The sequence below is a fragment of the Sarcophilus harrisii genome, chromosome 2, assembly GCF_902635505.1.
Source record: "Sarcophilus harrisii chromosome 2, mSarHar1.11, whole genome shotgun sequence".
NCBI classification, from domain to species: domain Eukaryota; kingdom Metazoa; phylum Chordata; class Mammalia; order Dasyuromorphia; family Dasyuridae; genus Sarcophilus; species Sarcophilus harrisii.
Genome location: NC_045427.1, coordinates 24,634,833 through 24,660,871, shown reverse-complemented (window position 1 = coordinate 24,660,871; position 26,039 = coordinate 24,634,833). Strand labels below are relative to the sequence as shown.

At 34.9% G+C, this 26,039-nt stretch overlaps 1 protein-coding gene across 2 annotated transcripts in view; it reads right to left on the bottom strand.

Moving 5' to 3' along the window:
- The window catches only part of CTNNA2 (catenin alpha 2), a 1,447,481-nt gene that overhangs the window by 356,373 nt on the left and 1,065,069 nt on the right, over positions 1–26,039 (bottom strand). For both annotated transcript variants that reach the window (XM_031957116.1, XM_031957117.1), the window contains exon 8: positions 17,847–17,927. In XM_031957116.1, coding sequence (XP_031812976.1) covers positions 17,847–17,927 — 81 coding nt within the window. The remainder of the gene's footprint in view (positions 1–17,846; positions 17,928–26,039) is intronic.

The window sequence follows — 26,039 nt, the reverse complement described above, 5'->3', positions numbered from 1 at the left end:
TAAAGATTACTAAATGTTGTCTATTGTTATTAGCTATTAAGATATTTCCACACCCACAAGTTCAAGAACAAGGTGGGATGTGTTTGTGTGATTACAGCGCCCACACAGAGATCTACACATCAATAAATAAACGGCCACTTTGGGGATAATTCTCTTGAAATAACAAATGTTATTTATTTTTACTTTTTCTTTGTTTCTTTCTGCCTTTTCTCTGTCTGTCTTTCTATCTCTTTTGTATCTTTCTGTCTCTGTCTATCTCTGTCTCTCTGTGTTTCTGTTTCTCTGTCTCTGTTTGTCTCTGTCTCTGTCTGTCTCTGTCTCTCTGTCTCTGTCTGTCTGTCTGTCTCCCTTCCTCCTTCTTTCCCCCTCCCTTCCCCCCCCCCCCCCTTTCTCCTCTCTCTCTTGCTTACTTGCAAAATACTCATATGCTTTAACTGGTGTAAGGAACTGTGTTTGGCTATTGCCTCAATGGATGTAGACTGGCAAATTATTTGTAAAATAACTTGCTCATGATCACACATGTAGCCAGATTTGGTCAGAAGATGTTCATAAACCCCAGTTTTTCTGTCCCCAAGGTCAGATCATTATTCATTACCTTAGGTTGTCACTGTACCTGAAAATACCCATTTGTTGTCTCATTCAAATGTGAGTGAGCTAGCCACCCTTAACAAACCCCTATTCACCTGAAGACACTATTTCATCCTTGCTCTTTCAGATTCTCTCTACAAGAGTTTCAGCTTAGGAGAAGCAGAATTTTCCATGAGAGAGAATGAGAAAATTCATCGATCCACTGCTGTCTCTATGACTCCTATTCATGTATTCTAAGATTCCTTATATATACCACTCAATTTCTAGCCTCCAGGATATCGCACAAGCTGTCACACGTGAAAGGCAGTCTTTATTCATCTTTGTCTCTTGGAATCTCCATTTTCCTTCAAAACTCTGCTCTGCTGCTACCTTATAGGTCCCACCCCCTCTCCCAGATGCTAGAACTTCTCCCTTCAAAGTGCCTTATATATTGATTTATTTTAAATTTATATATGTCATCTGTTCTGCAGGAGACAAAAATAACCAGGCAATTGGATAGGAAATTTTAAATCAATGTAAACTTTGAATTCACCAGTGAAGGTGACTCTCCCACTCTAGTAGAGTCACATCATTCAGGGAGAATATAGCATGAGACTGGGAGGAATGGAGAGGAGTGGCATTAGAGTATCTAACACTGTTGGAAAATATTCCTTTTTCCATAGCTTTTGAGCCCATCTGAAGTCATGTTTGTTTGTCCATTGGACTCGGGATATTGTGGTTAATCCAATTCTCAGAATTAGGATACAGGGTAGAAAATTATAGAATTAGGGTACAAAATGGATTTGTTGACATCTTGTACCATGCTATTTGTAATGGCGAGTCAAGGGGCATAAAGGGGGGGCATTAGTAGGTGACAGGATGGTTGAATCAGGACCCACATTCCCAAAAGAATGTAAACTCCTGCTGGTCATTTTTTTTTTTTTTTTTTTTGCATATCTGGTACCTAGAACAGTTTCTCACACATAGTATGTATTTAACACAGGTTTATTGATTGCATGATTGGCTTATCTTGTACAAACTCAGGTTGTATACATATGCATATGTATTTATGTATGAAACATATTTATATATGTTAGATATTTAACTATTTTTAAATAGAGATAGAAATGGAGATTAGACACAGAGATGAAAATAAAAAGGGGAACAGAAATGGAGATGCCAAAGTAGATGGAAATGGAGATAAACCAGGTCTAAAGAGGAGAAATGGTTTGCTCAAGGTCATACAAGTTGGAAACAGCAGAGATGAGAAGACTGTTTCAGGAGATGAACCTAGATTTTGTTGAGTTCAGACTACACAAGGATGTATATTCTTTTAGTCTAAGACAAAGCTCTTCTATGCCCTGAAAGTCTTGAGGAAAATCTTGTTAATCAAATCAATCAATGTACCTACTGTGTGCTAGAAGAAATAAAGACAGGAAATTCTCAGGAGAAACCAATGAACTATATATAAGAATGAAAAGAGTAGACTGATTCATGGCAAAAAAATGATTTCCAAAAGTCTGCTAATGTAGAACTCAGATGAAAATTTTAATTCTCACTGAAATCTGCAGAAAAAATTACTCCTGTTTAATCTGGGACCTCAATGCACATCTAGTCTGGCTGCTTTACTGAACTGACTGGCCATTTCAATCAAATTCCCCTAATCTGCAGGCACTGGGTTTAATTATATTCCTGTTTGCCCCCCATACCCCATCCCCTCCACAATACATGTCTGTGTGTATGTGATTACACATATATATATACATACATATGTATGTGTTCTTTGATTAACAATAGAAATCAATTATCAAAAGCATATTAATGATACTTTAACCAACAAACAAATGTAGGAGATTTAAGAGAAAGAAGAAGAAAAGATGACTTAAAAATTGTGTTTGTTGTGTGTATGTGTTTGTACCAAGTTTAGAATCAGGATGATTCAACTTCATGAGTTCAAATCGAGCCTCAGACATTTTCTTGCTATGTGACCCTAGGCAAGTTATTTAACCATTTGTCTGAGTGTTCCTCATCTGTAAAATGAGGTAAATAAGGAAATGGCAAAGTACTATAGCATCTTTACCAAGAAAACCCCAAATGGGGTTATGAGAAGTTGGACATGATTGAAATGATCAATCATAAAACATATCACTTGAGAACAAATTCTGGACTTGGTAAATTAACTGAGACTCTCCTTTTGGTGTCCATTTTCATAGATATATGAGCAAATAACTAAAATAATGAAAATGAAACTTGTCTAAGGAGCTAATCCAGATGGATTCTTTGGGAAATTCCCAATTTTCATAATTCAAAAAGAATTTGTAAGGTACTATTTATGATGTTGCAGTCACAACAGTCATGACATATGATCTAATGTCTAAAGAAAATAAATTAAGAGCATTTATTAAGCACCTACTAGATGCAAAGCATGTGTGTTAGGGATATAAATGATAATCAATAACAGTATAAAGCTCAATTACTTTATTAAGCACCTTCTCTCTGCCAGGATTTGTCCTGGGTGCTAAAGATACAAATATCAGGAAACATCTATGCCTTGTAATCCTGAGCAATTCTTGTCCATTTTGTTCTTGTTGAATCATTATTCTGTCATGTCTGAACCTTTATATCCCCTTTTTTTTTTTGGCAAACTCTCCTGATGGTTGCCATTTTCCTTCTCTAGCTCATTTTATAAATAAAGTATTTTATAGGTAAAGTTATAGTTGACATGCTCTGGGCCATACCATCAGTAAGTGTCTGAAGCCAGATTTATCTCAGAAAGATGTGTCTCCCTAGCTCCAGGTCCCACATTCTATCTATTCTGCCACCCTACATTTACCATATGATTTCTACCCAAAGTCCTGTGGTCCTTCCTCACATAAATAATAGGACACCATTTGTCATCCATTAATCTTGTTAAATGACCAATCTAACTTCCTTCATTCTAAGACATTTCAATGATGACCTCTCTTACCCCAGTTTGCTTCTATAATCCATTTTTTGTTGTTACTTAGCAATTTTTATGCAAACAAATCATTATTGAATTAAACAGAAGTTTGGGTTTTATTGAGCATGATACAGGGGAAGAAGAATGGATCTGTAGTCAGAACATGTGTGTTCCAATTCCACCACATCCATTTATGAGTTTGATGGCCGTAGGTAAGTCACTTAGCTCCTCTGCGCCTCTGTTTCCCCATTTGCAAAAATGATTTATTTGCTTATATAGTTGTGAAAGTGAAGAACATGGGATGTCTCAATTAATTTTAAAAAGTTTCTTTTGATTTTGTTCTCAAGAGATATGTTTTGTTGTTGAGTCATTTCAATCATGTCCCCCATCTGGGGTTTTCATGGTAAAGATACTACAGTGATTCGTCATTTCTTTCTCCACCTCGTTTTGGACTTGATTTTTGGAGCTTCTCTAGGCTTTATCATTTGCATCTAGGCAACAATAGTAATTAGTATACTGTCCATAGAATCAGGGAAACTTTAATTCAAATACTCTTATAAGACTTATAATACTCTTATAAGAAAGAGCTTCATTTCTTCCAGCCTCATTTCATCTGCAAAATGGGAATACTAATAACACTTATATCACATAGATGCTATGAAATTAAAATGAAACATATAATTATAAAATACTTTGTAAACTTTAATATACCATGTGTAATAATGATAATAATAATAGCTAGAATTTATATAGTTTCTACAATATGAAAGACATGATGCTAAATTTTGAACAAATATCTCACTTGATCTTGCCATCATCCATGTGAGATGGTGGTTCTTATTATTATCTTAATTTTGCACTTTAAGAAATTGAAGTTAAACCAATAGTGAATGTCTGAGGTCATGCCTGAAAGCAAACCTACATGATTCTAGGCTCATCACCCCATCCACTGCACCAACAGCAACCTAGTTGTTATCCTTCATTTTGGAGTTGGATCAAAATGACATTGCTATGTTGTAGTCAAAGTACAGTGCATCCAACTGTTGCTGATCAGAGCAATACAAGCTCGGAAGGCTCTACTGAAGATAAGATGTCTGTAGGAACATGTAGGATGGAGATGACTCTAAATTGGCTAATCATAATTTTTTTTTGAGCTACTGTGATTTTTCTTTGCTTATAGAGCACAGTGCCTTCTTTGATACAGGTACATCACGTGGGACAGTCCTTTGTCAGTGCTTTCCATATCTCACATTTGATTCCAGAGTTCTTCAGAGAGACCTTGAGAGTGTCCTTGTAACTATTAATAATTGAAAATGGATAATCTACCTGCTCATAAAAATGTCTTAATGAATTCTTCCACGAGCTTGGTCATTGCCATGAATTAAATGGTTTAGCCCCATTTATCTGTCTCTTACTATTAGATTCACTATTACACATAATCTGATGAAAAACTTCCCCAAGGAAAATCCTAATATCAGTTCTTTCATTAATTGGTGAAGTGAGAAGAGAAGAAGGAAAATAAAGGAAAAGGGAAAGAAGGGAGGAGAAAAACAAGAAGAACAAAGAATTATTTTCTAATTCCAATTAATGAATCCAACTACAAGAAATATGTATGTGTGCATAAGAGAGAGACAGAGAGAGAGAGATGTGTGTTATAGTTTGTAAAAAAATATTTCTGAAACATCAAATACTGAAGTTGAAACTTAATTCTCTGGCTACAGAATGGCCAAATGATATAAAGATGAAACTCTTTGGGGAAAAAAAAACCTGATACTGAGAAAAACTGAAGGTAAAAGAAAAAGGAGATAGCAGAACAGATTGTATCATGGAAGCAATGAACATGAGCTTCAATAGACTTCGGGAAATAGAGGAAAATAGAAAAGCCTAGTGTTCATCAAGAGTTGGACATGTGAATGACTAAACAATAAATATATTTTTCCCCAATAGGATATAAGGCATTTGAGTAGCTCCCACAGGTTCCATGCTTTCATTTAAAATTTCCACCTTCATGTACATATTCCAGTAGTATCTGAGATTCAACACAAGCCTTCTCATTTTTTTTTCATAAATGGGGCTCTAAAGGTGTGAAACACTGCATGTAATTTTAGACTTTTTTTGATGATATCTTGGGTAGTTCTGCTCAATTGCTTTTCCTTTCTTTCTTTTTTATTATTTTATAAAGAGGATTTTCCTTTAGGAGGAGGATAGGCAAGGCACATATTAGAAAATATAAGTGATATAAGAACAAAAGATCAATTAAACCAGCTTGAAAATATGAGAATACATATCCCCTGAAACATTTGTCTTTTTTTGACAAACCATAGCACACAGCCAGTCACCCACATTCATAATCTCAGGCTTAATTGCGTGATCCTCTTGCATCATTTGGGAATATAGAGATGCTGTGATCATAGGCTTCAAAACTGGAAAGGAGATCATACAGATGTAAGGGAAGCTATGTTCCAGAAAAGTGACAATTTGCCCAGGGCAACAACTGGCAAGTAACAGAGCTAGATTCAAACCCCGGGCACAGAATCAAAGAGGAGAAAGGGGAATAAGTGACCTGAAATGTAAGCAAACATTCAATAAGAATACCATTAACTCATAATATGAGTAAGTTGTCATCAAATCTTTTCTCAATGATATAACACACACACACACACACACACACACACACACACACACACAGAGAGAGAGAGAGAGAGAGAGAGAGAGAGAGAGAGAGAAACATATCACTTTATGTCAAGACTAAATCTTTCTCTGTAAGTTCTGATTCTGTCTATATGTCTCTGTCTCTGCCTCTGACTCTCTCTGTCTCTGTCTGTCTCTGTCTCCATGTCTCTCTGTCTTTCTCTCTGTCTCGCTGTCTCTGTTTCTCTGTTTCTCTCTGTCTCTGTTTCTCTCTGTCTGTCTCTCTGCCTCTGTTTCTGTCTTTCTGTCTGTCTCTCTGTCTCTGTCTCTCTCTTTGTCTCTGTCTGTCTCTGTTTCTGTCTCTCCCCTCTCTCTCTTTCTCTCTCTGTCTTTCTGTCTCTGTCTCTGTCTCTCTGTCTTTCTCTGTCTCTGTGTGTGTTTGTGTTTCTGTCTCTTTGTCTCTCTCTGTCTGTCTTTCTCTGTCTCTCTGTCTCTGTCTCTGTCTTTCTCTCTCTATCTCTCTGTCTCTGTCTGTCTCTCCTCTCTGTCTCTCGTCTCTCTCTGTCTTTCTCTGTTGCTTTCTCTCTCTCTCTCTCTCTCTCTCTCTCTCTCTCTCTCTCTCTCTCTCTGCCACTCTTTTCTTTTCATGGATAAAATAGAATGTCAGGCCCCCACAATCTTTCACAAATACTTAAAGGGAACAAGTACCATCAAAACAGTGTTTAACTGAGAACTACAGGGCTTGGTTTCATTGCCTACCCCAGCTCTGCCAAATATAATCACTGAAAGCTTAAGCAAAGAACTCCACTTCCTGTGCCTTAGTATCCTTATCTGTAAAAGTGATGGTATTGGAACAGAGAATTTCTTATCTTTTCTATTCCAGAGCTATGGTCCTCTAACCCAATTCTTCCAGGCTTCTTTTCCTATTCTAGTCTTTGCTTTTGGAGAGACTAAATGACTCACCACCTGCTTATACTTACCTACTTCAGCAAGTTTTTATATGGCTTTTACTGTGATTAGATTTCTCTCCCTCTACCATCTCTCCCCGTTAATACTTAAGCCTTCCTTCCAAACATGGTTTAATTGCCACCTCCACCCACTAAGCCTTCCCTGTTGCCCTTATGGCATCAGAAAATGACTGTGTATTCATCTAATTTCCTAGTGCTCTATATCATCCTCATGCACTTCCCAAATTCTAATATAGAATATGCATATGCATTGTTATCCAGTCTAGGCTCTGAAGAACATATGAATAATAAGTGATAGTCAGGATTATAACTCAGTCCTTATGCCTATGATTTAGCATCCTTTCTAATGCACCAACCATCCTGATAAACACTTATCAAGTACCAGTTTGGGCAATGTGACCCAGGGAAATCAACAGGAGAGTATGGTTTTCATTTGTTGCTATCTTTATATGTTTTAAGAGACATGAGAAGGAAGGGAAAAGAGGGAAACACTTTTATATAAATGGCTCCTAATACCTCCTTCACCTGAGCGATTCTATGATTTTGTGTTTCTTGAATCAATATCTTTCTTCAAAGAGATCTTTTGACAAATCAGTCTAGAATATCTTTCTGTTCTCTTTTCTCTTCCCTTTTCTTCAGGATGGTAGATGAAAGGTCAGGTGCTTCATTTCCCTCCTTGCACATAACTCTCTAATCAATATTAACCTCTTCAAGGCAATATATAAGAAAATATGGTCTTATATTGAGTTGTGGTTAAAAGTAATTACATTCCCTTTTTCAGACTCAATTTTAGCAACATGGTATATAGTGGCTATCTAGTCTGAGGGCAAAATTCCCCATATTTACAGGAAATTTTCCATGCTTGGGCCTGACAAGAATACCTGTTCTGGGTACAGTTTTCTGAAATGTGGTACCATATGTGCATCAGTAAACATTATGTGTAGAGTAAATTAAACCAAGGCTTATAATTAGGCAGTAAGGAAATTACTGCGGACCTGCAAGAGTAAATCAGCGGTATTAAAACACTCTCCATTTTCTCCAGAGCACTTTAGAGCACCATAAAAAGCCCATGTCATGGTGATAAACATCGAGAAGAAATACATTTTATGAGAAAAAAAGGGACACAATTGAAATAAGCTTTTTATGCTAGAGTCCAAAATGTCCTATTGTAAAATTTAGAAACTCATCCCATCTCCACATATTTTGAGGTTATCCAACAGTAAAACTTTTGATTTTTTTTGGATAACTGTTTCTATCATGTACATGAAATGGTTGGCCAGATATGGGAGACAAATAGAAAAGGTTCTTAAGACTATAGAACTTGGAAAAGATCAAATTTGCCATCATAACATTCTAATAAGTAGGTAGGTTGTCTAGTTTTAATCATGTCTGATGATGATGATGATGATGATAAGAAAAAAGGAGGAAGAAAGTAAACTTATCAATAGTTACATAACATTTTAAGCTTTACATATATCTCACTTGAATTTTATTAAATTATGATCTCCTTGATGTCAAGAACTGTCTTTTCCCTCTATTTGTATCCCCAGTACTTAGCACAGTGCCTGACACATAATAAATAGATATTGACCAACTGACTGAACTTCACAACAAAAACAAATTCAGGCAAACAGATAAATGGCTCTTGAGACTATTTAACTTGGCAAGACCAAGACTCAGCAAAAGCTCATGAATTCTTTAAAGCATCCTAGCAATCAGATGGATTGTCTATTTTCAATACAACTTCATCAGGGTCCTGACTCCTCATGTCAATTCAATAAACATTTATCAAGCCCCGTACTATGTATCAAACACTGTACTACATGGTAAAGGTATAAATACAATTAATAATTGCCTTGCTCCCCAAATTGTACATTCTGCAGAGTTGTAATGTGTGTATACATATAAATACACACATATATGTATAAAACACAAAGTGAATGTAATTATTTCTTCCTTCTTTTTTCTTTCTCTTTTCCTTCCTTTTTCTTTCTTCCTCTCTCCCTTCCTTCCTTCCTTTCTTTCTTTCTCCTTCTCTCCCTCTCCTTCCCTCTCTCCCTCCCTTCCGTCCTTCCTTCCTCCTTCCCTTCCTTCCTTCCTCGCTTCCTCCCTCCCTCCTTCCCTCTCTCTCTCTTTCTCTTTCTTTGTTTCTTTGTTCCTTCCTTTCTTTCTTCCTCCCTCCCTTCCTTCCTTCCTTTCTTATTTTCTTTCTTTCTTTTTTTTTCTTTCTTTCCTCTTTGCAGCAATCAGATTTAAGGGCCTTTTCCAGATTCATATAACTAATAAATGAGGCTGTATTTGAATTCAAGTCCTCCTGACTCCTGGGTCAGTGTATAATCTGTCTCTGATACATGGTTATTTCTCTTCTTCAAAAAGGAAGAGCTTTTTCACAAAGGAAGAGCATGCTAATATGCTAATATAATAATATACTACTGTTATATAATAAAATAATATGCTAATATTGAATATGGAGCATGAAAGGTCTCCTGTATGATGTGGAATCTGCTGGGTGTCGAGGAAATCTAAAATTGCTACAAGCTGGAAGTGAGAAAGGAAAACATTCCAGACATGAGGGACCACTTGTGCAAAGGTGCAGAGATGAGAGAAAGAATTAATATTCAGTGAATAACTAAGGGAAATTAACCAATAATAGTCATAGTCTAGGATGAGGGCTGGAACTCTGATTTTCTTGATTCAGGGAACTCCTACAAAATGAAACTCCTTCAAATCATAACCTTTTCTTTTAGAAAATATTAGGAAGAATAGAGTATTTGGAAGATTAAAGGAATTATCCAGATTCATAAAGCCTGAATGTATCGCAAGTGAAACTTGAACAAGCCTTCCTAACTTTAACAACTTTCTATCTACCATGTCGCACTGCATTTTAAAGAGAATTTTAATTCATTAGGAAGAGTAAAGGGCTTGACTTTTGGAAAGGAGAGCACAAAGGCCCAGAATCTCCATATGAGTAAAATTCTCTCCATCTCTACTCTGAACCTTCCAAATAGCTTGTCTATATAAGACAAAATCAGAGATTTTGTACATACATTTGTACATACAACACAGTATGTCAACTTTTAGGGATTTTCAAGACCAACTTTTTCATCTTATAGATTTAAAAAATATCCAATAATGAGGTTGAAGAAACAATTTGCCTATGGTCATTTAGTTAAAAAGTGACAAGAGTTGAAATTATAAGCCTGTTCGCCTGAAAGGTGGTTCCCTATCTAAGTAAAATAAACGCCCGAGAGGTAGGATTAGAGAAGGAAACCAGGATTTTACATGTTCCAGACATCAGCCCTTCTGTCCAGTTATGATATATGAAAACATCACCTTTGGAGATATTTCCTTGAATTAAGACACAGAAGGCATCTCTGATAAGATGCAAATCTCTAAGCCCACAAACACATTAAGATATATTCTATCAAAATCTCTAATGGTTCATTTGTTTGTTTTTGTCACCTAGTCTGACAAATAAAAAAGGAATATGAGACAAACAAGTTCTTTTGACATGAGGTGGGATGAAGATGGGGATTTCTGATGCATGAGTATCATATGATATACATAGTGGGAAATAACTCAAGGGATGAAAAAAAATGAATTTCATTTATCTATAAGCAATCAAGTATCTGAAATTGATTTCCTAAAAATTGTCTGTTTCTGTAAAAATGAGTACACATTGGCTAAATCCCTGATGATAATCTGTGCATCTTATGTCCAAAGAGCAGAAAGTTAAGGTATGAGAATCTCATCACTAGAATACTGACCACCAAGGATGAGTTGTTCATTTGTTTATTTAATAATTAACATTTGTATAGTACTTGAAGCTTTCCAGAGCATCTTATATATGTTATCTCATTTGATCCTCATAACAACTATTTAGGACCAGTTTTGAAGAATAGAAGATTGAAAATGATAGAAATTCAGTGATTTCATCAGAATCATTCAGGTAGCAAATATCTAAAGGAGGATTTGAATTCAGATCTTCCTGCCTCCCAGTTTGGAACTATTCAATGAATAACTCCAAAACACAAGGAGAAAAAAAAAAAAAACTCCCTAATGAGTATAACTATTTAAATATGTGTTCCCTTATCCTGAGGGTCTTCAGTAAATAACAAAATGATAATTTGTGGGGCATTTTTGAGAGCAGATTCTTTTTTCAGGTAGTGATTGGACATTGTGGATGACTTCTGTAATCCCTTCCAATTAGAGATTCTGGCATAGTGTGATTTGGCTCAACTCTCTCATTTTATAGTTGAGGAAAATAAGATACACATTAAGGGAGAAATCCATGGTCCATGTCATATTCTGGAGAAATCCAGAAATTTAAGATGGATACTCAGTTTAAAATGCAAAAATATAAAGAAGCTTTAGTGTACAGTGAGCAGGACTGAGTTTTTAAGAATCTGGCTGTGGGACAGGGGAGGGAAAGCATTACTAATACATAGCAATGTGCTTAACAACAAATAAAAAATAACCTTTTCTAAAAAAAAAATGTCTAGTAATAGCTTCCATTTGTATAGTGCTTTAAGATTTCCAAAGCAATTTGCAAATACCTTGCTTTGTGCACATTATTTTACAGATAAGGACACGGAAACAGAAAGAAACTGTCTTTCTGACTTCAGACCTAGCACTCCTTCCACAAGAGCACCCCATAGGTGAATAAATAAATCAGATAATTATGTGTCTCGTTATCTCACAAGGCTCTTGGGCCACGGCCCCTTGGTGAAACTAACAGAATGGACAGAAGATCCAGTGTCAGTTAGGTCAGGTTTAACCATTTTTTATAATGGTGACTGAGATGATCTCACTGTCTTCTCCTAATCTATTCTAAAAATCATGAGGATTAAATATTCCTAAAAGTATAACAAAGAATTCATATACATGGCTCAAGGGGGAAAAGACGGTGTACCCAATGACTTCAGGATAGTAGGAAGCAGAAGGTCCTAGAGTACAGAATTATTCAACTGTCCAGCAGAAGACTATCCAACTACTTTTGTATCTGTACTCTGACAGGGGGTTTAACCTATTCACCAGAGACACATATAGATCAAAGAACAGGTTTGGGAATGGGAAGACAGACTTACCTGACACAGGACAGGATGGTTTTGGAACACTGGGTGTTAGACAAGGCAGTAGAGTTCTAGCACATGGAAAATGTAGACACGAGTCTTTGGACCACTCAAAGAAAGAAGTAGGGCCCCACTGAGGGAAAAATGCATTTTCTGAAGGTCAATATCCTGGACAATGCTCCAGTGGCCCTGACCTGATTACAGCTTTACCCACTACTTCCTGACTCTGAACTCCTTTGCTTCTGATCTCCCTTTCTATTTTCTGCCTGCTCTTTCATACTAACTTGATCTCTTTAATTCTGATTATAAGTTGGTGGGCTGACCCTGTGTCCCATATGACATCAACCCCACCAGAACATCTCTATAGGAAGGCCACAAGCCCCATCCCCTAATCCACGATATGAAGTAGGAGTTGCTTGTTTTTCATATTATTTTTAACTGACATTCACAAAGCATTTTATGTGCTTATAAGGGAAAATAAAACTCAAGATATTAATTCTTAAACAAGCCATTTGTTAGAATGAATTCTAAAAATAAGTGGCCCCATCAGAGAAAGGTGTAAAGAAATGGATTTGAATATATTTTATTTAAATGCCTTGGAAGGCTTCTAAAAAGTGTCTTGAGACAGACAATGAATAAACAGATTAGTACCTTTTTTTTTCTTTTCTTTTTTTTCAAAGGAGAAGCTGAGAAGAAATAGGGCAGCATGAATTGTCTAGAATGGAGATTTAGATGTCAGTATCATGTTCTAAGCAATACTTTGCCTTCATCCCTGGTACAGATACAGATACTCAGAAGACCCAGCAAGCACAACCCGCTCACTCCTGCCTCCTAGAACAGAAAGGCTACCCCCAAAATCTAGGACAAACATTTTGCAGATTGATGTATCCTGTCATTGCCCATATCTCAGAATAGACAGGGTTAGCTTATGGAAGTACCACCTGCAAATTTATAAATCCATTCTCCCTACAGAGAAAATTCTGTACACAGAATTTTCAAGACATCTTATGAGTATTTTCTATTCATTAATATTCTAGGACAAATGAATTGGACACAGGGGGCAGGTGGAACAAAGATAGGCATATGGAAATCTTGTTGGCTCCCACGCTTTAAAAACAGGATTTCTTCTCAAAATCCCCAGTACCATTAAAGATCAGAAATTGGGCCTTCTGGTGTCTAAAGTTCCATGCTGTTATATGACTTCAATAACAGAATTCAGTCCTTGTTAAAATGGCTGTTATTGTCTAGTTGTTGGCCCTGCCATTTACTGAAGTTTTGATTAAATTGGTTTTCATCACTAGAATGTTTTTGTTCTTTGATCATATGTCATAGATAAAGATATAGATCATAGATATAGAGGTGGAAAGGGTCCACAGAAGTCATTAATCTAATGTCACCATTATACATAGGAGCAAATTGAATTTAAAAGAAAATAACTAGGTCAAGATCACAGAAGTCATAAGTGAGTCAGAATTTGAACAAAGGTCTTTTGACTCTGTGTCCAGGGCTCTTCTCTGTCTCTTGTGGGTATAGGTACAATATTACTAAAAAGATTTGCTATTAGAATTTTTCAATATTAGACATCCATAAGAATATTTCAAAGTCCTCTATTTTAATTTTACTAATTAATGAGACTAACACATTAAAAATAATTGACTGTGGTTAGCCAGTTTTGATGGAAACAACAAAAAAGAGGTAGTGCCTAAAATAGCATAACAGGTAGGCCATTGGTCGTGAAAATGGAGGAACAGCTGGTAGGTCCTAAGTCCACACAAAGTGAGCCCTGGACCATGTGGACCTCTCAGTACTCAGACAAGCACAAAGCCAGAATCTTTTGTTTCCAGGATGGTATAATTCCAGATTCACAGCAGTGACAATAGCTCAGACACAGGGCATACTGTGCATGCAATTCTAAGATTAGAAATAATAGTTACATTTGGCAGTTCATTATTTTCCTGCAAATCAATTTTAAAATCCCAAATAAAATACTCCTCAGAGTATTTTGGCCTGCCATTGCTCACCACATTGGATTTAATTTACTACCCAGGAAATGTACCCATCAGTCCCAAATGACAGTCTTTAATTGTTGTAATTTTCCCTTTAATATGGCAAAATAGCACCTCAATTAACCAGAACTCAGTAGGAGTGCAAAATTCTATGTATTTCTTTTTCTATTTCAGTAAAACACTTGGTTATCAAAATGTTTATAAAATAACTTAGCCTGCTTTCCTTTCTCGATAAATTCAATCTATCGATCACAATGTACTATTTCTATGGTGATGGAAAAATCTTTCAGGGCCTCAGAAAGGTCATTTTGACCACCCACATGCAATGTCTAGGGCTGTCTATAAAATAGGTGCAGAATAGGTTACAAATGTTATGATTTGGGGCGTCATTCAGAGAGAACCTCTTCCCTCTTTAGAATATAAATCAATCTGCCCAGTATGTGTTAGGGTTTATTAAAGAAACTGTCAGAACCATAGACAGGGACTGCAATTGTTTTAGCACTGTAGTGTTGGAAAGCTACATAACCACCAGAGTTGAACTGTTTGGGACCTTTCTTGTGACAGTGTTGTAGGGACAATATAGCATGTGGGATATTTAAGGACGGAGAAATTTTACAAGAAATTGGTATAGTTAAACAGGTTAACTAGCTGTTATGAATTTAGATGGTCTGGGTTTTTTTTTGGATTAAAATAATAACTCATAGGAAAGCAGTTGATAATAGGTTTATATAGCTGAATCCCCTTCCTCAAGGAGTAGTTGGTTTGTGGACGCTAATAATGCTTTTCCTGAATTCAGGGCCATATTTCCAGGAAGGACTGAGTCTATGATGAGAATGGCTTTCTGAGATACTTCTGATTGCATTCATTAACCCATTTTTGGTTTATTTAAATTAAAACATATATTATATAACATATATATATATATATATATATGTATGTATGTTCCTTGATTTTAGAGACAGATTAATTTGATCTTTGCACCACCCCCTCCCCAAAAGAATTGTACAACATGGGGCCTCATAAAACTTTGCATAGTGATTTAAGACCGAATCAAGAGAAGACTCTATTTGGGGATAGAAAGAAAAGAAATAAGCACTAATCAAGCAACTACTATGTGTGATGGGAGCTTTACTTATGTTTATTGTAATCCTCCCAACAACTCTGGGATTAAATGCTATTATATTTCCCACTTTATAATTGAGGAAACAGAAGCAGATGGAGTTTAAGTGACTTGTCCTAGGATCACACAGTTAGGAGCTATCTTAGGATGGATTTAAGCTCATCCCTTCCTAATTTCAGGCAAAGCTACTTTGAGTGGTCTAACTGCCTTTTAGCAGTTATGTGTTACTTGGTGTTACATATACTATGTGTTAATTTAAACCTTAGATATTTTGTTGAATCAGCAGATGTTATATTTGATTCTCTCTTCTTAATTATTGTATGTTATGCATTTCTTTTCATTCTGGTGAAGCTTTTAATCAATCCCTTCTCAGAATAATGCTTTTAAAAACTGAAGAAAACTCTACATTTCAGTTAGAAATTAACAAAATAAAGCTATGATTTTATCCCATACAAGTTCATAAATGTATCCACAGACTTCTTAGAATCCATGGATTTTAGATTAAATCCTCTAGCCTGTAAGAGTTATGGGGCAGGGATATGGAGTGGACAGAGACAAAGATAGTGATGAAAAATGGCTGGTTTTTATTTGATGTCAGGAAAATCTTCATGGAACTGAGTTACTTAAAAGTAAAATAGATCTTGGGTTTCCCCTCACTGGTGATCCTCAAGTAGAGGCTATGCAAATACTTACCAAGAATGATAGAAAATATTCCTTTGGAAGTATAGGGTTGAGTTAATGATGATTATAGATGCTTCCAACCATGAAATTATACCTTTATGTCCAATGATAATTATCCCAACCTCAATACTATTAAATTTTGAGATTTATAGAAGAGATAGAATACAAGACATCATTTAGTTGAATCTTTTTTTTTTTAAAGTCAGCAATGATATCTTGTATGGAATATTGGATTTGAAATCAGTTAACCTAAGTTTGATCCTAACTATGATACTATATGACATCAGAAATTCATAATCTTTTTGAGCTAAGATTTTACCTCTTGAAATAAGTGACTAATAATACACAGAGGGGTATTACAAGGAAATTTGAGTAGCTTTGTAAATACGAATTAATTCTATAAACTCTGACAGACATTTTAAAGTTGTACATCATTGTTCTTCAGTCATTTTTCATTAGTATTTGACTCTCTATGATCTATTTAGTGTTTTCTTGACAAAGATACTGGAGTGGTTGCCAGTTCATTTTACAGATGAAAAAAACTGAGGCAAGCAAGATTAAGTGACTTTCACAGATTCACATAGCTAGTAAGTATTTGAGGACATATCTGAACTCAGGTCTTCCTGACTCCAGAGCTACTGCTCTATCTCCTACCTGACCATACTCTAATAAATATAAAACTGGAGTCTAAAATTCAGGATTTCAAATCCTGCCTCAGATACTTACTAACTATATGACCCTGACAAGTAATTTAACCCTGACAAGTAATTTAACTTCTCTAAGATGGGTTTCCTCATGTTTAAAAAGGAGGATGATAATAATAGAACCTATTTCATAGGGTTATTGTGAGAATCAAATTAGACAAAATTTAAGTGTTTAGAAAATCCTAAATTTTAAAATACCTGTTAATTATTGTGATTTTTTTTAACAAATTGGCAAACGGAAGTCAAGAAAAATAAAATGACTTCTCCAAAGACACAGCTTATAAGTAGCAAAGGTCAAATTCTAAGCCAGCACATGTGACTCCTTAGAAGTCAGTTTCTATTACTGGAAATACATTCATTTGAATTAAAATGTTGTAAATTTGTTAAAATGCAAATATCCTAGGACAGCTAACATTAAATCACTAACAGAAAATGGTATTTTAGTAAAAATTAGTTCATTAGATAACATTTTAGCAAGACTGCAAGTCCTTCTGTCACATCCTGGCTGTCTGACCCTAAGTGTGACATTTAACTTCTTAGTGCCTTCAGGAAGATTATAGGGTGCTAAGTATTTGTCGATCAGCATTGTTGAATAGAATTTCTTCAACACAGGTTCCCTAAACCAATAAAAGCATGTCTTCCCCTTGCATCCTCTCTCCCTGCAACAAAACGAGTGAATATCTGTGTCATCTTTTATTTATCTATTGGAATATAGGAGAATTTGGAGAAAGCATGAAAGTACCTGGATGCAGGCTAAGTAATGTTGGAAAGGGGAGGCAGGGCATTGTTAGCAATAATTTTGTTGATTTAAAGAATAAAAAATAAAAAACAAATACATGAATGAATGGACAGATAAATAGATAAGTGAATAAAAATAAATGGATAGATAGATGAATAAAAACGTCAGACCCAAGGATAATCCCTTCTCTTTGCTGACCAACTCCCAGGGGTCCCGAAAAAGCAAGGATCATCACAGTGTTTTTTTCCCTCCCATCTAGAAGTCTGGGTATCAATAAGCATTTAGGGATGTCATTCTACTTCTGTGCAGCCAGTACTTGGAATAGCCAAATACTGTGTCACTAGTATTGGCTGCCCCAGAGAAGGACATTCCCAGCATCACCAGGAATTGCCATGCACTTGAGGAGAAAAACAGTACCTGTCTCCTTAGATCTCTTGTTTTCTTGGTCATCTTATCAATAGCAATGTTTAGAGGATCTCCTTTTTCTTTCCTTCCAGTCTATTAAGAAAACAGAAATAATTTCCAGTTTAGAAAACAAAATAGGAAAGCAATCAAGGTGTAAAAATTGAGGGAGAAATTAAATAACAGAATTTATTCAGTATCAAAGACTGTTCTTAATATGGAATCATAGATCTACAAATGCAAAGATCAAAACCATCACTACTGTCCCAGCCCCTCCCCATTCAAATCTTTCCTTCATTCAGATCCTAGAGCAGAGATCTTACCATATCACACACTCAATCAATGCCCAATCACACACAATGGGCACCTGTAGTTTCCTATATACTTTCAGAATCAAACAAAAACTCCTCTGTTTGTCATTTAAAGTTCTTTATAATCTTGTCCTGTCTGCCTTTCCAGTCTTCTTACAGTTTGCCCTCCTTCAGGCATCGTACATTCAACAATATCTGCCTTTTTGAAGTTCTTCAGACACAATGCTCCATTTCTTTTCTTTTTACATTTATGCTAGCTAGCCTCTTATTATTAGAATGTTCTGTCCTTCGCTTCCGCTTCTTAGTTCAGCTGTTTTTCTTCAAGATTGAGGGGCAGCTGGTTTACACATTAAATGGAGTACGAGCTCTGGAGTCTGGAGGATCTGAGTTCAAATGCTACCTAAGATACTCGTTGCGTGACCTTGGGCAATCCCAATTACTTGACCATTTTTAAGAACATAAAGTCTATCTAGTCTGGAAGATCTTCTCTAAATCCTCCCTGGAAGATAATGTGTTCACTTTTCAGAGTGCTTTCTACCTTCTCTATGCATATTTTATCTCCAAATTTTTTTTCCATATCATCTCCCCAATTAAATATAAATTTTTCAAAATAAAAATTGTCTATTTCACTTCCTTTATAACCCAAGAATTTACCATGATATCAGGCACATGATAAGTGATTAACAAGTATCTATTGAACTAATGTGACTTGACTTGACCCACATCTGTATGTCCCCAACATATAAATGAAAAGTGATCAGTCTCTCCTCTAACTGTTTAAAACACACCCAGGGTAGGCACTCAGGTGACTTAAGCTTTTAATTACTCCATTGGTTGTCAGAATAGCCAACACTAGAACTAAAGTTTTACACTCGCAATGATAAAATATGAAGGTTCTTTTCTCAGGAAGAAAGTGCAACAGTGAAATCATTATGACATATCAAATGCAGATTAAAAAGTGATTTCAGGTGAATCACCACAGAGTTCAGAGGTTTTAGGTCTATATATCACATCCCCACATTACAGTACCCATTCCGAAATTGAATGAGATGTTTCGCTATGAAATGAATATTAAGAACCCCTAATCTCCATCCTGCCAGGCACTGGGTATGTTGAACATGATAATAAGCTGCAAATAGCTTGAGGACAGAAGGGCAATGTTCCTTATGTCTGTAACAGGCAATAGGTACAGTTAAAAAAAAATCCCTCTCCCACTTTAAACATTTTTGCCATTGGGAGACTCAGTAAAAACCAATTTCCATTTTTGAGGAAGAGAATGTGTTTGGGGAAGTAGGAAGTCAAGAAATGGAGGCAAAAAAACTCATATTTCTCTTTCAGTTGAAAAAGGGAAACAAAAATGATTTTTAAATTTTTTCAGAGATAAAAAGCTTTAAACAACTTTGGCAGGGACGTTATCTTTCCTTTAAAAGAAAATTGTTTTCCAAAGCCTCCTAAATCTCTCTGTATATCTAAACTTCAGTTTGACAGCAGTTTATCAGAAACCCCAATGATGTATCTATATCCAAACAAGGTAGCTACCCCATTCCTATTCCTAATCCTACTTCATTTTGCTTGTTATTCCTGCAAGGAAGTAAGTCAGTCTCCATATTATCAATTATGCCTAATGATATGTTTCTGGAGAGTTACATTTAAAATTCAGTTACAACAGGGTTCTAAATGTCCTTTTTTCCTATAATGGCATCTCAGATGCAAGGTGCTATTTTATCAGATCTCAGAAGTGAGATTTAAAACTGTCATCCTTCTCAGCAATTTAGCAGGTTGTTGTTGTTTTCATCAGAATGAATACCTGACTCGTAGTTCTTTGGGAACATCTCATTATAAGTCAAAGCTGAAATGTGGATAAGGGGAATCTGCTTGACCATTCAAAGCTCTATGAACCCTGTTTTCTTTCCTATTAATACACAGCAGGTGTGCGGGGGTTTTTTCTTTGAATACAAGGCATTAATATATTTGGTTTAAATACTGAAATCTTTTCCAAATAAATCCCACAACAAAATGAGTCTTCTCCTTTGATAGAGAAAAGAGTTAAGCAAAACCAATAGGATGATCTCATGATTATTCCACATCCATAGTCCCCATTTCTCTGGGGAGAGGAGGAGGAGGAAAAAAAGAAGAAAGAGGAGGAGAGGTCTCAGATGAAATAGGAAAGAAGGAGGAGGAAGAAGAGCAGGAGGAGAAAAAGAAAAAGAACAAGAATAAGAAGAACAAGAACAGGAAGGAAGAAAAGGAGGGAGAGATGGAAGGAGAAAGGGAAGGAAGGAAAAAGAAAGGAAAGAATGAAGGACAGAAGGAAGGAGAAGGAAGGAAGGGAGGAAAAAAAGAGGGTGAAGATAAAGAAGAAGAAAGATGCTTTTTATCTCCTATGGCCTAGATAGCCAATACAATTGTTCAATGCTTTTTTTTTCGATTGTGCTTTTAAAAACTCTTTATTATTTAAGACATTTGGGGTGCTGTTTTTGAGATTTCATTTCCCACTGTATCAGTTTCCCTAAATTCTTCATATTCATTGCTTTACACAAAGTAATAACTTTCTATTCCCTTCTTTTTCATATTCTCAATACTTTGAATTTGTCTATTACATAGTAAACATTTAATAAATGCTCATTCATTTGTCTTGATTTGAAACTGTACTAATATCATTGATTTTTCTTTATAAAGTGGGAAGGGTATCAGACAGAGTATCAGAACATCTGAGATAGAGCCTGGATTCATATCCTGACTCTGCTGGTAATTTTGATCACTTAATTTACTCTCCAGAGGTATCAGTTCCCCATCTGTAAAAATAGTTTCCAAGGTCACTACCCAATTTTATTTCTTATGATTTTCCCATTTGAATTTGAATTCTGACTCTTCAAATTACTATAACATCATGATGCATAAGTCACTTAAATTCTGTGGTGCTCAGGTTCTTCATCTGTAAAATTAGAGAGCTGGACTAAATCTTCTGTAAGGTTTCTTCCAATTCCAATTCTTATTAATTTCCTATCATATTTATCTACCACAATATTTTCAACCACACATCAATTGATAGACACTTGTTTTATTTTCAATTTTATTTTACCACCACAAAAAAGGCTGCTATGATTATTATAGGATTTGATTACAGACAACTCTAAAACAAAAGTACTTAGACCAAAAACAACAGAGTTACTGACTTTAGAATTGGTCCCAGAGAAAGTCTGATATTGTTTTTTACTTTATATATTCAAATTTGCAAGCTCAACAGTTCAGAGGCCATTGATTTCCACTTAAGTCCTTTCCCTATAATTAGTATAACACTGAATAGCCATCATGGATCATGTAGGCCATACAGAACCCAATATTGAATGGGATTTTTTTTAAACTAATGGGTTTTTCCTCCTTGGAGAGCTTTTAGGCAGAGGTTGGAAAACTGTTTGTGGGATAAAGGTATTCCTTTTGTATAAGGGTTCGTCTTAATGACCTTTGAAGTCCCTTCCAATTTTTATCTTCTATGATACTGTAAATTTTCTATAAAATCAGTTTTTATTTAATTTAAATATATATATATGTGTGTGCATATATACACACATGAATATATATACACATCCGTATACATATATTTATAAATATTTATGTACATATATGTGTGTATATACACACCTAATCAAACATAAGATTATCTGCTGAAGTCTTCCTCCAGTGCCTCAATGTAGGATGAAAGGTTCCTTGAATTGCTAAAGGCTGAGTATGAGGAGAGTATGAAACCTTGGAATTGTTAAAATAAAAATAAAAGTTGTGAATACAAAGATCAGCTTGATCAAATCCAATTCCATTTCCCATTTAATAAGCATTTATTAAGCATGTATTGCTCTATGACAGATACTACATAATCACTGGGGCATGTTGTACAAAAACAAAACAATTCTTATGTATATAAAAACTTTACATTCTAATGAGAGAAAAAGAGTACTAGTACAAATAAATACAAGATAATTGGTGGAAAGTATACTAGCAGTTAGAGGGATCAGAAAAAGTTTAATGAAGAAAATGGCACCTGAATTTTGTCTTGAAGGCAGAGAAGGGACCTTATGACATGGAGGTGAGGAGAAAGAACATCCCAAGCTCGGGGTAATGTCCCGTTCATAGTATAAAGACTAATTTGGCTGCACTACAGCATTAGGAAAAGGGAGTGATATCAATGAGATAAGATAGGACACAATAAGGTTTAGGCCTTTAGCACATCATAGTGAAGGGGAGGGAGAGAAGGAAGGAAAGGGGGGAGAGAGAGAGAGAGAGAGAGAGAGAGAGAGAGAGAGAGAGAGAGAGAGAGAGAGAGAGGGAGACAGAAATAGAGAGATAAAGAGAGACAGAGACAGAGAGAGAGAGACAGAAAGAGAACTAGACTTGAGCAAGCAAGTTATATCCAGCTTCTGACACATATTGGATGTGCTAACTTGGGCAACTCACTTAACTTCTGTCTGTTGTAACAATCTATGTATAAGTTTCAGAGAAGGTGCTTTTATGCATTAGTAGGAAACACCAATGGAGTAACAGGTCATGGTTCAAAAAAAAAATAAAAAGGAAAGGGGTACTATATAAGACAATTGAGATTTTTTTTTTAAAAGTCTCCTTTTAAGGAATTTATATTCTACTGGGAGAAAACACATATGCACATAAAGTAAACATATGACAAGAGTTCTTTGTGGGGAAGGATCATGATTTTGCCTCCTTTTGTATCCCCAGGCACAGTGTCTGGCACTGAACACTAAATAAATATTTATTGACTCCTTGACTACTACAAAGTAAAGTATTAATTGAAATTAAAGTAAACTGAGGCACAAAGTTCTGAGCACAATCAATTGATTATCAAAGCATGAATTTGTCAATAAATAGGGTATCAGCTTTCTCATAAATAGCTAAAACCCTGAAGTTCAGTTTCCAGATCGTTTTGAGAAAGTATTTTTTTTTTAATTTTACACTTAAATACAAAATGAGTAAAAACATAACATATAAACAGCAGACCATAACAGAGGATTCACTTTAAAAAAATAAATTTCCATTTCAAGAAAACCCATATATTAAATACTACACTTGATTTTCAAAGCTGTCCTATTTTTTCTTGATTCATTGGCTTTTTTTTGTTCTCTGTTGTGCTCCATTTACTTTATTTCCCCTCCCCTTAAAAAAACTACAATTCAGCATGTATATGTGGGCATGTATAATTACACGCACATATACTTGTACATACAAACACACACAAATATCTATAAGCATACATATATATATATATATATATATATATATATATATACACTGTATTCAATGTTCTCTTGCTTCTACTCTTTTTACTCTTCTTTATTTTATGGCGATCTTTCCTTTTTTTCTGAAATTATTGTTCTCATAATTTCTTATACCAAAGCAATATTCTACCATAAACATATACCACAATTTACTTAGTCATTCTCCAACTGATGCTCATTCCCATGATTTTCATTTCTTTGCCACCTAAAAGAGTGCTGCTATAAATATTTTAGAAGATATAAGGTTTTTTTCTTCAATTTTCCTTAATCATCTTGGGAAACAGACCTAATAATGGTATTGCTGGATCAAAGGGTATAGGCAGTTTAATAACTCTTTTGGCATAATTACAAATCTCTCTCCAAAATGGTTGGAACATCTCACAGATACACCAACAATAAATTAAGGTCTCAATTTTTCCATATCTCCTTCAACACTTGTCACTTTCGCCTTCTATCATTGTAGTCAATCTGGTAGATGTAATATGATATCTCAAGGTTGTTTTAATTTGCATTTCTCTAGTGAATAATAATTAAGAATTTTTTTCATATGATTATAGATTGCTTTGATTTCTTCGTTGGAAAACTTAATATTCTTTAATCATCATTTAATGATGATCTTTTGATCATTTATAAATTAGAGAATGACTTGCATTCCTTGACAAAGATCTTCATATATCTGCGATATGATACCTTTATCTAAGGAACAGCCTATATTCCCCCCTCCCCAGTTTTGTGCTTTCCTTCTAATCTTAGCTACATTTGTTTTGTTTGTACAAAACCTTTTTATTTTGATATAATCAAAACTATTTATTTCATATCTCAAAATATTCTATATCTTTTTTTCATAAATTGTTTACTTATCCATAAGTCTGATAGGTAATATGTTTCCTGTTCTGCAAATTTTCTTGTAATATATCCCCTTATATCTAACTCATGGATCTATTTTGATCTTATATTAGTAAATAATATAAAATTTTGATCTATGCCCTATTTCTGCCCAACTGCTTTCCAACTTTCCCAATAATTTTTACCAAATGATGGATTCTTATTCCCAAAACTGCTCTATACTGTATGACTACTCTATTCCGTTGATTTATCTTTCTATTTCCTTGCCAGGAACAGGTAGTGTTGATAATTACTGTCTTATAAAGTTGTTCAAGAGCTGGTACTGCTAAATCTTCTTCCTTTACATCTTCACCCATTCGTTTCTTTGATACTGTTGACCTTTTGTTCTTCCAAATAAACTTTGTTATTATTTTTTCTAGTTCTGTAAACTATTTGGAGGATAATTTAATTATAAGGCATCAAATATATAGATTAATTTTGGCAAAATTGTCATTTTTATTATCTGGGGTCTGTCTACTCATAAACAATTAATATTTCTCTACTTATTTAAATCAAATTTTGTGGTACAAGATTTTTATGCTTTTTGTTCATAAAGATCCTGGGTTTTTTGGTAGGTATATTCTCGGATATTTTATAACGTCTGGAATTATCTTCAATGGAGTATCCCTATCTCTTTCTACAGGATTATGTTGGCAATATATGGGAATGTTGGTGATTTGTTTGGGTTTACTTTATATCCCGCTACTTTGCTGCAATTATTATTTCAATTAGCTTTTTATTTGAATATTTTGGATTTTCTAAGTACAGCATCATATTATCTAGAAAAAGAAATAGATTTATTACTTCATTCATTATTCTGATTCATTTTATTTCTTTTTCTTCCCTTATTGCTATTGCAATACAATTTTGAATAATATTGGTAACAGTGGCCATTTTTGTTTCATCTCTGATCTTACTGAGCAAGTTGCTAGTTTGTCCCCATTCCAAATCATGCTTGCTAATAATTTAGATAAATGTTCCTTATTAATTTAAGAAAAAATCCATTTATGCCTATACTTTCAAGTATTGGAGTAGAAATGACTTGTATTTTATCAAATGCCTTTTCTTCATCTATCAATATTGTCATATGTTTTTTTCTTTCTTTTATTATTGAAATAGTCAATTATGTTAACAATTTTCCCTATGTTAAATGATCTCCTAATATGAATCCCACTCAGTCATAATGTATAATCTTTGTAGTATATTGTTGTAATCTTTTAGCTGGGTTTTTTTTTTTTAGTATTTTAACATCCAATATTCATTAATGAAATTGGTCTATAATTTTCTTTCTCTTTTTTACTTTCCCTGATTTAGGTATCAGTATCATATTTGTTTCATAAAAGGAGTTTGGTTCAGATCATTTTTGCAAACAAAAATAGGAGTGGCAACAGTAAAAAGAAAAAAAAAAGTTGGGGGGGAGGAAAATAGCATTATAGATGGCAAAAATAACATGATTGATTATAAGACCTGGACCATCATAGATAGAAAAAACAATAGGATTGCCTGGGTATTGGGTGTGTGGGGCTGTCAACCACCCATCCTTCCATCTTGTTGCTGATTAATTATGTTCACCTCCAAGGTTAGTTAGTGATGCATGTATAAGAAATCAGACTTCCTCAAAGAAGAAAAATAGCAGCCCAGATTTCCTTAATGGATAACTAGCAGGACAGAGACAATAGAGTTCCTTGACATAAGAATAAACCATTGATTTCACAGAAAAACTATATTTT